General features: G+C 48.2%; 1 protein-coding gene across 1 annotated transcript in view; it reads right to left on the bottom strand.

Annotated features, from left to right (window-relative positions):
• CUL4B (cullin 4B) overlaps positions 1–15239 on the bottom strand; it is a 938104-nt gene that overhangs the window by 321031 nt on the left and 601834 nt on the right. The window contains exon 15 of the mRNA XM_086918515.1: positions 13918–14003. Coding sequence (XP_086774641.1) covers positions 13918–14003 — 86 coding nt within the window. The remainder of the gene's footprint in view (positions 1–13917; positions 14004–15239) is intronic.

Here is a 15239-nt window from a genome sequence, read left to right as displayed (position 1 = left end):
GAGCCGATGCCCATGCGCAGTATTGTCCAAGGTAGGAGTCACCTATCTCGTTACTACAAAGACTTCTTCCAAGAAGACAACAACCTGCAATCATCAGAGCCCAACACCAGGTGGCGATCTAATGCATAGTGTACAATCTGCAGCTCATATGCCTCGAACATCTATTTACAACAAGGGACTTTAAAAGAGAAGGCTGATTAGGTAGCCTGAGGAAGGCTGAAATGGCCGAGACGTAGCCCATAAGAGTGCCAAGAACAGAGCCCTGCTGGGCCAAAGACAGGAGGAACAAAAGAAAGAGGAGCAGAAGGGGATCCACACCTTTGCTGTGCACCATGCCTCAAAATTGTTCCATCTGCAGGCGTATGCCATCTTAGTGGAGGGACGCCTGGCTGCCAAGATTACATCACAAACTTCATAGGCAAGTCAAATGACGTCAATTGCCGCCGCTCAATCTTCACGCAAGGAGGTGGAGGCTGGACAGGTTCAGGTTAAAGACTGTCCCCTGCTGCTGCGAATAAAGATCCTCCCGAAGAGGCAGTCGGATAAGAGGACTGATGGCCATGTTGAGCAGCTCGGGATACCAGACACTTCGTGCCCAATCCGGAGCCAAAAGAATGACGGTCGCGCTTGATCATCTTCAGCACTCTGGGCAGAAGTGGTATACAGAAAGCCGTATAGAAGACCGCAACTCCACTCGTGACGAAAAGCGTCACCTAGCTAGTGCCACCTTGGAAATTCCAATGCGCAGAACTGCTGACATTGCGCGTTCTCTTCGGTGGCAAATAGATGTAACCAAGGCTCTCCCCACTGCAGAAAAAGACCTTGCACCACCTCAGAGTGAAGACGGCATTCGTGATCTATCATGCACCTGCGGCTGAATTTGTCCGCTCTGGTGTTCAGTGAACCTGCCAGGTGTTGAACCACCACGGATATGCCCTGATGTTCCAGCCATGTCCAGAGGCCCAGGGCCTCCTGACATAGGGTCCACAACCCCACCTCGACCTGTTTGTTGTAGTACCACATGGCGGTGGTGGGGTCCGTGAACACCTGCACTATTCTTCCCCGGACAGAGGGAAGGAATTCTTTTTGTGAAAGATGGATAACCCGAAACTCCAGAAGGTTAATGTGGAGCTCGGACTCCGCCGGAGACCAGAGGGCTCAGATCTCAGCCTCTCCCATGTGGCCGCCCCATCTCAGAAGGGATGCGTCTTTCACCACTGTGTGATCTGGTTTGGGGAGGGAGAGGGATCTGCCGTTAACCCAATCATAGTTTGTGAGCCACCACTGCAATCGTCATGCAGTGCCCTCCGAGATCTGGACGCAATCGGACAGATTCCCCCTGATGCTGAGGCCCACGGTAGAGCCCACATATGCCAACATGGCATGATCAACCAGCAGGATGCAGGAGGCCCAGCACCCTCAGGTTCATCCTGACCGAAAGCCGGGATAGAGGCTGAAAGATCGGAATCATAGCCCGAATGTCCCGGGCTCGCTCTTCGGGAGGATAAACCCGAAACTGCGTTGTGTCCAGAACTGCTCTGGAGGTGGTAGACGACTGCCTGGGGCGAGTCCGCCATCAACAACCAATTGTCGAGATAGGGGAAGATTGGAACCCCTGATCTGCGCAGATGAGCTGCGACTACCGCCATCATTTTCGTGAACACCCGAGGAGCCCTGGTAAGGCCAAAGGGGAGCACGGTAAACAAAGAGCTCGTGGCCTACCGTGAACCGCAGGTAACGCCAGTGGGCCGGCAGGACGGGGATGTGAAAATAAGCGCCCTGCAAGTCCAACGCTACCAACCAGTCTCCAATGTCAAGGGCAGAACAGACCTGAGCGAGCATCAACATGTAGAACTTCTCCTTCCGGAGCAAGCGGTTGACGTTCCTGAGATCCAAGATAGGACGCAGGCCTTTGTCCAGAAAGTAGTGGGAATAGCAACCACAACCTACTTCTGGGTCAGGAACGTATTCGATGACCAAGAAGGGCGAAACTTCCTATTGGAGAAGGGCCAGGTGATCCTCCGACATACAATGGTAATGAGGTGACATGGAGGGAGGGATAGTCTCGAAGGGGAGGGAGCAGCCCCTTCGGACTATCTGCAGAAACCACTTGTACGATGTGATGGTACGCCAGTGGGAGACTTGATGGCTGATCCTGCTGCCCACTGGCGTTTAGTGGCCCTGGATGGTCGGACTAGGAGGGGTTTGGAGGCTGATGCAGAGGGGGACTAGCCCGCTCGCTGGCCCCCAAAACCATGCCGGTGCTTCCCACATTCCCTGCCGCGCTGGGGCTGAACAGCCTGCGCCGGCCGGTGGCTCTGGACAGGATGTAGCGGGGCACCCCTTCAGTATCATGAAAGGGGCGAAAGGCAGACTGCGCAGGGCCGGTGGTGGAGAGGCCCAAGGACCTGCAGTCGCCGAGACTCCTTAAAGCACTCCAGCGCGTTGTCTGCCTTGGTGCCGAAAAGATGACAGCCATCAAAGGGCATGTCCATAACTGTGGATTGGACATCCCCGGAAAAACCAGACTAACGCAACCAGGTGTAGCGCCGAAGGTCTACTGGCATGGCAATCGTCCTGCCAAGTGCGTTGGCGCTATCCAGTCCACAGCGGATGGTAAACTTCACTGCGTCTCTCCCCTCGGCGACTGTGCGTTGGCGGTATCCAGCCCACAGCGGATGGTAAACGTCACTGCGTCTCTCCCCTCGGCGACTGCATGCGAGAGCACGGCCAGGGTATCCTCCGGGCAATTAGGCAGCACTTGCGCCACCATATCCCACACAGAGTGGCAATAATGGCCCAACAGACATACAGTGTTTGCCGACCGCAGTCCCAAGCTGGAGGATGAAAACATCTTCCCAAGTTTATCCAGCTTGTTGGATTCCCAATCAGGTGGAGCTGTAGGGAAGGCGTCTTTGGACGTAGAAGCTTGGGCCACCAAGCTCTCGGGGGTCGGGTGTTGGGAAAGGAAAGGGGCGTCTGGCAACCATCCTATTCACAGGAGCCCCATTGTTAGGCCTGGACCAGGTGCCCAAAAGGAGGTCCGTTAGGGCTTCACTGAACAGCAGCAGGGGCTCTGAAGAGCTTGCTGCTGGCTGAAGCACCTCTCTCAGGAGTTTAGCCGGCGTCAGCTGCGAACGTGGTGCCGGTGGAATCGGCACCAGTGGAGGTGTAACTAGGTCGACCGGCGACAATCCGGATCCAGACTGAGTCCAAGGGGGCCCTGCAGCGCTGAGGCCGAAGCCGCTGGAGTCGAAGGCCTAGGGCCCCAAACCGAGTCCGCGCGGCACCAAGGCGGAGTCGGGCTGCCCAAAGATGGCATGCATCTCTTCATAAAATTTACGAAGCTGGGCAGGCCAGAGTCGACCCAGAAGGCTCCGCACATGGAGCCGCACTACCTGCACCCTGCGTCAAGTCTGCCGAGGGTACGTTTAAGAGCAACAATGCTTCTTCGACTTCTTCTTGTGCTTTGACTTACCTGACCCCGTGCTAAGACGACGAGTGGTGGTGATGGCTCTGCGATCGGTCCCGCAATGACTTCGGGGCCATGGTTCGGCAGTCGGAGCTCAACTTGGGGTCGTGGTCAAGCTTCGGGCAGTAGAGGCACACGCGGTGTGGATTAGTTACCGATGTCAATCGGGTACCAGAACCGCTGGGCTTGAAACCAGGCATCCCTAATGCACCAGGAGTCGATGAAGACTCACAAAACCAAGTTGACAAATAGTCGGAAAAACCTAGTCAAAAAAGTGACTGGGGGTACCGCTCTCTCCGAATCTACACTTGCTGGCACGGAAAAAGAAAACTGGCGTCAGCGCACGAGGGAGGCGTCTAACTTCCTCAACGTCATCCCAGCGACTACGACGACGGACGCGGAGTTGACCGACACCACCAACCGATGCGCAGGGGTTCTGCTGACAACAAACTTTCCAGAGCCAGTCTGATGCCTGGGGGGATATTCTAAGGTAAGGACTCTATAACTAACTGTTGTTTCAGATATGTACCACCAGAAAACCTGCCTGTAAATAATAGAAATATGCACTCCCAAATACAAATGAGTTGAAGCTCCCAAACAGGATATCATAACAAAACACTGAAGGGAGGGACTAAAAAGAGTTCTTCCTTCACACGACTGAGTGGCTTTAGACTGTCAGTAAATCAGATAAGGATTACTCAAAGAAGAAGGGGAAAAACCTACCTCCTCAAAAAACAGTAATTGGCAGCACTTCCCAACTTAAGAGTGATGAGGGCAACATGCTCTCCAAGGAAGAACAATTGAAAAGATATTTCTAGTAGAAGAAAACTATGAAAATTAAACTAACAACTTAGGTGTAAGAGACACCAAGAATCCACATAGATGGATACACCATTTACCCTACGGTAGTAGCATGGAGAACCTGCAGGAAAAAAAACGACAAAACTAAATATGTCGCAATTTGCAACAACTGAAGAATACACCCCCGAAACAAGCAGAGGTAAAAACACCCCAAAAGGAGGTAACTAAAAGCTGTGTACCATTACAGAAAAGGCAAGAAGTCTACTGAAAATGCTTCTACAAGCAGGTATACAGGTAATCAATTTCACATGAGAAATCTCTTGAGTGAGGATCTCCTCAGAAGAGAACCAAAAAATCTACCTCCAGGTAGGAACAAACCCATGCAGGGCCTCAAAGAAAAACAACCGGTCATCAACAGCAAAAATACTCTAAGAAATAAGGCCTGCAAAGGCAGGAACACCACATCTAGTGACATTACACTGCAAACAGCATACCAGATTGCATTTTGAGCCACATTACAAACCAAGAGGAGCCTTCTGCAAAGGAACATCTCCCTTAAAATACAGCAAAAGTTGAAAGAAGGGAAACGGGGCTAAGGGTCTGAGCCACCCAGACTGTCCTTAAACCTAGGCAAAGCGGCATCTGCATGGGCACCAAAAGAATACATGCCATCAAACGGCATGTCAATTAAAGCTGACTTGACTGCCTCTGAAAATCCAGTAGAAAGAAGTACAGCTTGCCGGCATAACACCACAGACGACACCAGTGGTGTCTATTCCACACCCAAGGATTAACCTAGCAGCTTGATGCCAATCCAAAATCAATTGACTCAGTTCGCTCCTATTAGCCTCCGGAAACAATGGCTATGAGGAGTATTACAAAGCATGAGAAAAACATCCAAGGATGCTAGTTAGGTTAATGGAAGATACGCAGCACTGGTAGAAGATGAGGGAAATGCTACTTACCAGTATGCATCTGTTCTTGGCATGTAGAGCTGCAGAGTTGTACACTTAGCATTAGACCGCCACCTGGTGTTGGGCTCGGATGATTGCATGTTGTTGTCGTCTTGGAAGAAGTCTTTCGTAGTCACGACTCCTCCCTTGGACGATAGTGCGCATGGGCATTGGCTCCATCCTTAGATTGTTTTTCGCCATGATGGGAAATGATGGAGTTAGTAGAAATAAAGAAGGGATGTTCATGTGTATATCTAATTAAGATGAAACTGGAACAGATACAGGTCCCGGGGAAGCGGGAGGGCGTGTACAACTCTGCGGCTCTACATGCCAAGAACAGATGCATACTGGTAAGTAGCATTTTTCGTTCAAGGCATATGAGCTGCAGATTGTACACTTAGCATAGATTGTGCAGCAGTGTCTCCCCAAGCGGTGGTCGCCTGTATCTGTTGCAGTTGTTTGAAAGAGAGTTTTAAGAACAGCTTGGCCTACTGCAGCTTGCTGCTTGGCTTGCACATCAATACAGTAGTGTTTAGTGAAGGTGTGTGTTGTAGACCATGTTGCTGCCTTGCAGATGTCTTCTAGGGGAATGTTCCCTAAGAAAGCAGCCATAGAGGCTCCTAGTTTGCGTGTGGTGTGCGCTCTAGGAGGAACTGTTAATGTACGTTTTGCTTTATGATAGCATATTTGAATACATTTTACAATCCACCTTGCAAATCCAGCTTTAGAGATGGGGTTACCCTTATGTGGTGGCGAGAAAGCTACAAACAATTGCTTTGTTTTGCGAAAGGATTTGGTCATATCTATATAATAGAGAAGAGCTCTTAACGTTTAGTGTGTGTAGAGTTCTTTCTGCTACAGAGTCTGGGTTTTGGAAAAACACCGGAACTCTACAAATTGGTTTAAATGAAATGGAGTAATGACTTTTGGAAGGAGTTTCGGATTTGTTCTGAGAACCACTTTATTACGGTATAACTGTAAAAATGGTTCTTGTATAGTGAAAGCTTGAATCTCACTAACTCTCCTAAGAGAGGTAATAGCTACTAGAAAAGCAGTTTTCAATGTGAGGAATTGCAGTTCACATTTGTGTAGAGGTTCAAAAGGTGGTCCCATGAGCCTTGTAAGAACAATGTTTAGGTTCCACACTGGAGAAGGTAGTAACCTGGGAGGAATGATTCTTTTTAATCCATCCATAAATGCTTTAATAGCAGGCAATCTAAATAAAGACAGATGTAGTCTATTTTGTAAATATGCTGCAATTGCTGCCACATCTAGGCGTATAGATGAATATGCCAAGTTACACCTTTGTCAATGTAGGACGTAGCAAATGATATTTTGGATAGAAGCATCTAGGGGATCAATTTGGTTATTGTTGCAGTAAATGGCAAATCTTTTCCATTTAGCAGCTTAGCAAGCCCTAGTAGTAGGTCTTCTGGCTTCTTTAATGATATTCATACAGTCTGGTGGTAGGTTAAGATAACCAAACTCTAAGACCTCAGGAGCCAGATCGCCAGATTCAGTTGGCTTGGGTCTGGATGTCTCCATGGTTCTGCATTAGCAGGGATGGTGTCAGATGTAGTTTTTGGTGTGGAACTAGGGATAGTTCTAGCAGTGTTGCATACCACGGTTGGCGTGCCCATGTGGGAGCTACTAAAATCAGTTTGAGCGACTGTTGTCGTAGCTTGTGCGGTATTAGTGGTATTGGCGGAAAAGCGTGCACAAATCTGCCTGATCATTTCATCCATATCGCATTGCCCCTGGACAGCGGGTGTGGAAACCTGGCGACGAAGGTTGGGCATTTTGCGTTTTCGTGTGTGGCGAACAGATCTATGTCTGGATGACCCCACTTGTGAAAAAACGGTAGAAGAACTTGCGGATGTAGTCGACAACAGATCTGCTATCGGATTGTGAACTCCCGAAAGGTGTTCTGCTAGCAGATGTAGGTTTTGTGGAATGGCTCATCTCCAAATGTTCTGTGCAAGCTGGGACAACTGTAGAGAGTGTGTGTCCCCCCCCCCCCCCTGTTTTTGTATATAGTACATGGCTGTCATATTGTACGTCCGGATTAAGACAGCTTTGTTTTGTACTTGTATTTCGAATGTTTTGAACGCGAAGAATATTGCTAGCAGCTCTAGGTGGTTGATATGGAACGATCTTTGTTGAATGGTCCATTGCCCTTGAGTTGTATGATGTAGGAGATGGGCTCCCCATCCTGTGAGGGATACGTCTGCTGTAAGTATTATTTGTGGAACAGGTTTGAGGAACGGCCGCCCTTTTGTCAAGTTTTTGGTGTTCCGCCACTGCAGAGAGCGATGTTTGCGGCTGTCTACCAACACCAGGTCTGTTAGTTGTCCTTGAGCCGGATTGCACTGTTATGCTAGACATTCCTGTAACGGACGCATTTGCCGTCTTGCATATGGTACAATAAAGATGCAAGATGCCATCATGCCTATTAGTCTCATGAACACTCTGGCTGGGAGAGTGTGTTGATGTTGAAACTTTGTGACTAAGGCTTGAATCCTCTGTATCCTTGCTGGACTGGGATACGCTAGAGCTGTAGACGTGTTTATTGTAGCCCCTAAATATTGATGTACATGAGAGGGCTGTAGGTGCGACTTGGTGTAGTTGATTGCGACGGCCCTTATCAAAGCCACTGAGGACATTAGAGTCATCAGAGACCAGGGAGGAAAAGCGGTGCTTGTTCTGCTGGATTTATCCGCGGCTTTCGACACGGTCGATCATTCCATTCTGATTGACCGTGTCGAAAAAATGGGCATCCAATTGGTAGCCAAGAACTTGCTTGCCTCCTTCTTATCCGGAAGAACACAGGCTGTCACCTTGGGACCATTCCAGTCGGCTGAGCTGTCCCTACCCTGTGGGGTCCCTCAAGGCTCATCCCTTAGTCCGACACTTTTTAACATCTATGTGTCGAACCTAGTAAGAGTCATCAAAGCATATGGGATGAGCCTTACCTCTTACGCCGACGACACCCAGTTGGTGCTCGCCATTAATAACGATAAAGAAGAGGTGGCGGAACGCTTTCAAGAGGGCATGCTGGCAGTTGGAGGCTGGATGGCCTCCAACTGCCTAAAACTCAACTCCGAGAAGACGGAGGTTGTCATCTTTGGAAAACTCTCCCCTGGCTGGTCCTCCGTCTGGTGGCAGTCATCTTTTGGAGCCCTGCCAACCCCCGCCCCTGCCCATGCCAATCAAATAGCTTCAACTGCATTCCATAAGCTAAAACTCATACGAAAAATAATACCGTTCCTTCCCGATAGTGCCGGAAAAACATTGGTTAGTACACTGGTATTATCCTCTTTAGATTATTGCAACGGCCTTTTTGCCAATGCACAAACTCGGGTTGTAAACAAAATGCAATCTATACAAAATGCCGCGGCAAGACTGCTCTCCGGGACCCCCAAATTCTAAACCTATTGCCCAAACAATTCGGAATTACCACTGGTTGACGATTAAATATCGTATTAAATTTAAGACTCTCTGCCTGGCATTCAAAGCCTTACATAAACAAGGTCCATAGTTTCTCAGAGATCAGCTTACAGTCTATTGTCCTACCAGACAATTGAGATCCACGACACTGCATCAACTGGTGGTACCACATACAAAGACAGTCTCCTGGGGGGACAGACGGTTCACGGTCACTGCAGCCAGACTTTGGAATACTGTTCCAATGTCGATCAGGTCAACTCAATCTCTTCTACTATTCCGTAAAAAGTTAAAGACCTAGATGTAAAATGTAAATGTAAATGTACATGTATTTATATAGCGCAAATCACTGACCGAGGTCAGTATCTAAGCGCTTGCTTAGGGAACCTGTCCTGGTATTCCCCTGTGAGATAACCCCGGCAGGGTATCCACAAGGTGAAAGCCAGGCATCCCGCCACGAGGGGCCGTTGTGGAGATTAAGCAAGCTATTGCCCAGAGTCGCAGAGTGTGAACCCGTGAGTCAAGAAGGCACCGGAGTGAGAATTAGAGTCCGTGGAATTTTTTTAACCCAAGACCCACCGAGGTGGGGAATTGAACTCTGGTCCAGGGCCGATCTCAGCTTCTGGGTCTGCCGCCTCTAACCCCTCAGCCACACTTCTCCACTAGATGTTTGACCAGTAATCCACAGCATGAACTAACAATGGACTGGCTCTGTCATCCTCCCTAGAGTCACGCACTAAGTCTATAGTGCTGAGACGCCCATGGGCATTTGTTCGCGCTCTACAAAAATTACAAATAAATAAATTGTGAACCCTAAGTCGCGCAATGTTTGAATTGTCTGATTTGCGTGTTGGAAACACCGATTGAACGACTTGGCTTTTATGTGCCAATCGTCTAGATATGGGAAGACATGTATCTGTTGTCTTCTGAGATGTGCTGCTACTACTGCTAGGCACTTTGTGAACACTCTTGGTGGAGTTTTTACCCCGAATGGAACGACTTTGAATTGATAATGTTGTACTTCCAGTACAAACCTCAGATACTTCCTGTGAGAAGGATGTATGGTAATGTGGAAGTAGGCGTCCTTTAGATCTAGTGTTGTAAGGAAGTCGCCTTGTTGCAGCAATGGGAGTACTTGTTGTAAAGTGATCATACGAAAATGATCTGAGTGTAAATATTGATTGAGAGGCCTGAGGTCGAGAATTGGTCTCAGTGTCCCGTTATTTTTGGGTATTAGAAAATACAGCGAATAAACCCCTGTTCCTTGATGTTGTTAAGGAACTATTTCTATTGCGTCCTTTTGAAGAAGTGATGGGTCTTCTTGTTTGAGCAGTATAAGATGTTCTGCAGACATTGGACGCTGCCTGGGTGGTATGTGTGGAGGGGTAGCTGTAAGTTCGAGGCAGTAGCCATACTAGATAATTTGTCTTATCCACTTGTCTGTTGTGATGGAATTCCAGACAGGTAGGAACTGTGTTAGTCTGCCCCCCACAGGAGTGGAGTGATGTTGGGGGAGCAGAGGGAAGTCACTGTTTTGTGGTGGAAAAGGTTCGATTATTGTTGTTACCACTAACTCTTCCTTTATTGTTGTTGCCTCTATAGCCTCCTCTTAAATATCCTTTACTGGAGGATGTCTGTGTATTGGATTTAATGGAAGATGTATTGGCTGCTCCAGCCTGTTTGGAGCCTCCTCTATAGAAGGAGCGACGAAAGGAGCCTCTAGCTTGTGTGGATTGCAAAGCTTCCATAGATTTGGCTGTATCAGTATCTTTCTTCATTTTCTCAAGTGCTGTGTCTACCTCTGGTCCAAACAATTGATGTTGGTTGAGTGGCTGATTTAGGATGGTAGTTTGCACTTCCTGCTTCAATCCTGAAATGCGTAGCCACGCATGACGTCTAAGTAGGACACTAGTGTTTACAGCTCTAGATGCAGTGTCTGCTACATCAAGTGTGCACTTGATTGAGACATTTGAAATTAACTTGCCTTCGTGTATAAGGTTGTTTGCTTGCGCCTTATATTGGTCAGGTAGATGTTGTAGTAATGTCTCTAACTGATCATAGTGAGCCCTGTCATATCTTGCAAGGATGGCGTGTGTGTTAGCAATACGCCTTGTATTGGTAGCTTGTTCAGCTATCCTTTTGCCTGAAGCATCTATTACCTTAGATTCTTTATCAGGGGGTGGTGCTTCATCTGATGTCTGTGAGTTTGCTCTTTTTCTAGCATTTGACACGACTAGGGAATCTAAGGGTAGCTGTCCTTTAATGTAGGCAGGATCCCCAGGAGCAGGCCTGTACTTTTTCTCAATTCTATGGTTCAGAATCCTAGCATGTACAGGATCTTTAAATACTTCTGGAGCATGTTTGATGACCCCTTTAATCATAGGAAGAATTTGAACAGACCTTTGTGATTATTCAAACGTACCTAATAAAAAGTCTTCCTCTGTGTCCTTTGGCATAGATTTCGGTACCGAAGGTATTGTTTTTGGAGTTGCAGGCTGTTTCGAGGGCTTGAGCGCATCGGAATCATGCCTTGTAGGTTTCGGTACCGAAGATAATGGCTTCGGAGTGGAAGCTGGTCTTGTCGGCCTCGAGGCATCCGACGCTGGCTTCATAGTTTTGTCTCTAGAAGCCGACAGTTTCGGAGCTGCAAATTATTTTCTTCGGAGCCGGGATCGATGGCGGGACTTTAGAAGTGTTTTTTCGGTCACGACTGGGTCCCGGAGGCAGAGTGTTGACCTTTGCCTTCGATTTGGGTGGTGGGTATGGGGCAGGGGCAGTAGTACTCACACGCTGACCCGATGGTATGGAGTCATCCGAGTCGTCTGCCTCGGATACGATTTGGAGATCATCTGAATCTTCTTCGGGAACGAGCGGAACTTCTTCATCGAAGATACCCACCGGTTCTGGAGCCAATCTCTACATGTCGTGTCAACGGGCCCTCCGATCTCGAATGGACTTCTTGGTTCGCACAGGCTGTACAGATGGATTCGTCGTGTTCTGGCGATAAGCACAGGTTACAGACCTCGTGATGGTCATTGTTTGGAAACTTTGCTCCACACATGGGGCATCTTTTGAACGGTGTCCTTTCCATGAGGTGTAGGCCTCACGGCGTGGACAGGCCCAACGGCCCACATCGACGACCGGAATCGAGCTGATGGAGTCGAGAAGACGTTTGTCGATATCGAAAGTAGTTTGGTGAAGTTTGAAAAAGTTTTTACGCGTCGAAGTACTTGAAAAGTAGATTTCAAACCGGAGCGGAAAAGTTTCATCCGAACCCAGTGGCGGAAAAAGCAATCTAAGGATGGAGTCGATACCCATGCACACTATCGTCCAAGGGAGGAGTCACCTATCTCGTGACTACAAAAGACTTCTTCCAAGACGACAAAAACAATCAATCATCCCAACACCAGGTGGCGATCTAATGCTAAGTGTACAATCTGCAGCTCATATGCCTCAAACCATATGTTTTCGCAAGAGTCTTGCTTTCGGGAATCTTTGTCAATCGGAGTATGAGGAAGACTATCCATATCGTGGGGAGCTGCAGCCTCCTGAACTAAAAAACTGTGGTGTGTCGGTTGATGAAGAAGGAAAGCAGGATCATCGAGAGCAGGGTGGTGCTTGTGAGGAATAGTACGGTCCACAGGCGGACACATATCAGTTCTAGCCCATGCACCCAGTAACATTTCATATTGCCTCACAAAAGAGTAGCACTGGCTCAATCCTGACTGACCCGGATGAAGAACTCAATGACTCTTCTTCACCGAAGGAGAGTCAAATGTAGAACATCAGCCATCCTTTTTAACAAATCTGAAAAGTAGGAGCTGGCTTCTGAGGCAAGGCCAAGTAGAGATAGAAGGCAAGAAGCTGGGGATAATTCTTAACCGCTTGCTTCGTCTCACTCAGAAATACAGCTACCCATCATAGGAAGATCTGTAGGCACTGGGTGCACAAAAATAACCTCCTTTATTTCCTTCCACAAACTGTTCATGTGAAGCCCCACAGAACAAGAATTATCGGCTGTGTAAACGATGTTGATAGATGCAGACACAGCTCCGTATCTACCTTGGGATGAAAAAAGTTGAAGTGTCGGACGACGACAAACAGTCGACGGGATGTTGACGTCGCAAGACTCAGCAGGGTTGTGCACAGACTCCGGTTTGGAGACTCCTGGCGCCATCGAAACTTATCCTGGAGGAACAACCGAAGTTGCTCCTGAGTCCATCTGCACCACAGGTGTGAACCCGAAAGGGCTGTGCACCGGCATCTCTATGCCTAAGGGCCTAACTGCAGCTGATGATAAATAGGTCGACAAGGACGCAGTCAGTGCACCCATCACCTCATTGGGGCCCGAGGTGCTCCAGGGGTAGGTGAAGACTAAAATATGATATGAAGTGAATCATACTATTCCATCTGGACCAGAGTCGCCCCGGATCCAGGAAAGGCATAGAAGCACAGGATCGATTCTTGCACAGAGTCCTGAGCAGGAGAGCATAAATTGCCACTTGAAACCACGTCATGAGTCGAAGAAGCCTTGTAAGGCAGCGACTTCGATCGCTTATGACTAAGCTTACAGTGGGACGTGGATGGGACTTGGATCCCTTCTGCTGTTTACTGGACGGAGAGCGACGCCCATCAGAACGGTCGCTGGAATGGCTCAGTTGACCAACCAAGTCCTCGTCAATCGTCACTCCTGCAGTGTCTTTGGTTTAAAACTGTTGGCAGACGTTGCACTCTTCGTCGTTGTGGTGTTGTTCACCCTTCGTTTCAGACAAATATCGTCACAGCAGGCTGAAAAAGGGCAAGAGATGCACTTCTTTGGATCCACGTAACAGCACGGAAAAGAAGAAACTGACATCCACTCGCCGGAGGGGACTTATCATGGCTCCACTGACGTCATAATAAGAGTCAATGTCATCACTGAACCGTACGAAGCAGTCCCCTTGCATGCAGAGGTACTGCTGGAAAAAAATTCTGAATCCAGTCTGACGCCTGGGAAGAATTCAAAAGTTGAGGAATTTGCAGCTAGATGTCTTTTTAGAGTTATAGCTTTGGCAATTGTCTCCACATAGATGTTCTTTTTGTGACGGGAGAAGCATGCATGTCTCACTCTATGAACTCTTCCAGTAATGTTCGGAACTGTGTTTTTTAAAACTGAGAAAAGTCTAGCACAACATTTGAATGTTAACTTCTTTTGAGAATAAATGTCTACCCCCAAGTCACCGTACAACCATACCTTGGTCATATTACCTGTTTAAACTGCACCATTATGTCTTTAGAGAGTTCCATGTCTTTAAACATCCCTTCAAGCTTGCTGGTGAAAGCAGCTCCACATTCTATTAGGAACAACAACAGTGGGGATTATTTTCTTTTGACATCAAAGTCACAGGTCAATGAAAAACTATACATTTTGGAGATTTACATACAATTGTCTAGCCCTTGTTTTCAATATTTAACTTGCAAGGATTTGTGATGATGAATAGTGCAAAAGAACAGGTTGCTTACCTTTGGTAGTGCTCTTTCTGATAGATATGTAGGTTCCTGCAGCTTTCTTATTATGCACCTTTCCGGATGGGATCCAGAAGGAAAATGTTACTTACCTTGTAAGCAACTGTTCATAGCATGTAGTACTGTAGATCTACATTCTCTGCAGACTCCTGCCATCTAGTGCTGGGCTCTGACGTTTGCAAGTTATTTTTCTTTGTAGAAAATCTTTCCAGTCTCTTAGTTCGGAATGCACATGGGCACTGCCCATGTTAGATTTTTAAAATGCAGACTTAAGCAGACTATGTTCTATTATACTGAAGGCGTGTAGAGGGACAGCAACTGAGGAACTCTCCTCGATGTAAGAGACAGAATGTGTGTAAGAGAGTATGTGTTGTGAGAGTGCAGTGAGTGTGATTGAGAGTATGTGTGAGTGTGATTGAGAGTATGTGTGAGTGTGATTGAGAGTGTGTGTGAGAGACAGAGTGTGTGTGAGAGACAGAGTGTGTGTGAGAGACAGAGTGCGTGTGAGAGACAGAGTGCGTGTGAGAGACAGAGTGCGTGTGAGAGACAGAGTGCGTGTGAGAGACAGAGTGCGTGTGAGAGACAGAGTGCGTGTGAGAGACAGAGTGCGAGACAGAGTGCGTGTGAGAGACAGAGTGCGAGACAGAGTGCGTGTGAGAGACAGAGTGCGTGTGAGAGACAGAGTGCGAGACAGAGTGAGAGTGCGAGACAGAGTGAGAGTGCGAGACAGAGTGAGAGTGCGAGACAGAGTGCGAGTGAGAGACAGAGTGCGAGTGAGAGACAGAGTGCGAGTGAGAGACAGAGTGCGAGTGAGAGACAGAGTGCGAGTGAGAGACAGAGTGCGAGTGAGAGACAGAGTGCGAGTGAGAGACAGAGTGCGAGTGAGAGACAGAGTGCGAGTGAGAGACAGAGTGCGAGTGAGAGACAGAGTGCGAGTGAGAGACAGAGTGCGAGTGAGAGACAGAGTGCGAGTGAGAGACAGAGTGCGAGTGAGAGACAGAGTGCGAGTGGGAGACAGAGTGCGAGTGGGAGACAGAGTGCGAGACAGAGTGCGAGTGAGAGAG

This window comes from Lissotriton vulgaris, chromosome 4_1 (assembly GCF_964263255.1).
Source record: "Lissotriton vulgaris chromosome 4_1, aLisVul1.2, whole genome shotgun sequence".
NCBI lineage: Eukaryota > Metazoa > Chordata > Amphibia > Caudata > Salamandridae > Lissotriton > Lissotriton vulgaris.
This window is presented reverse-complemented; position numbering and strand designations above follow the sequence as displayed.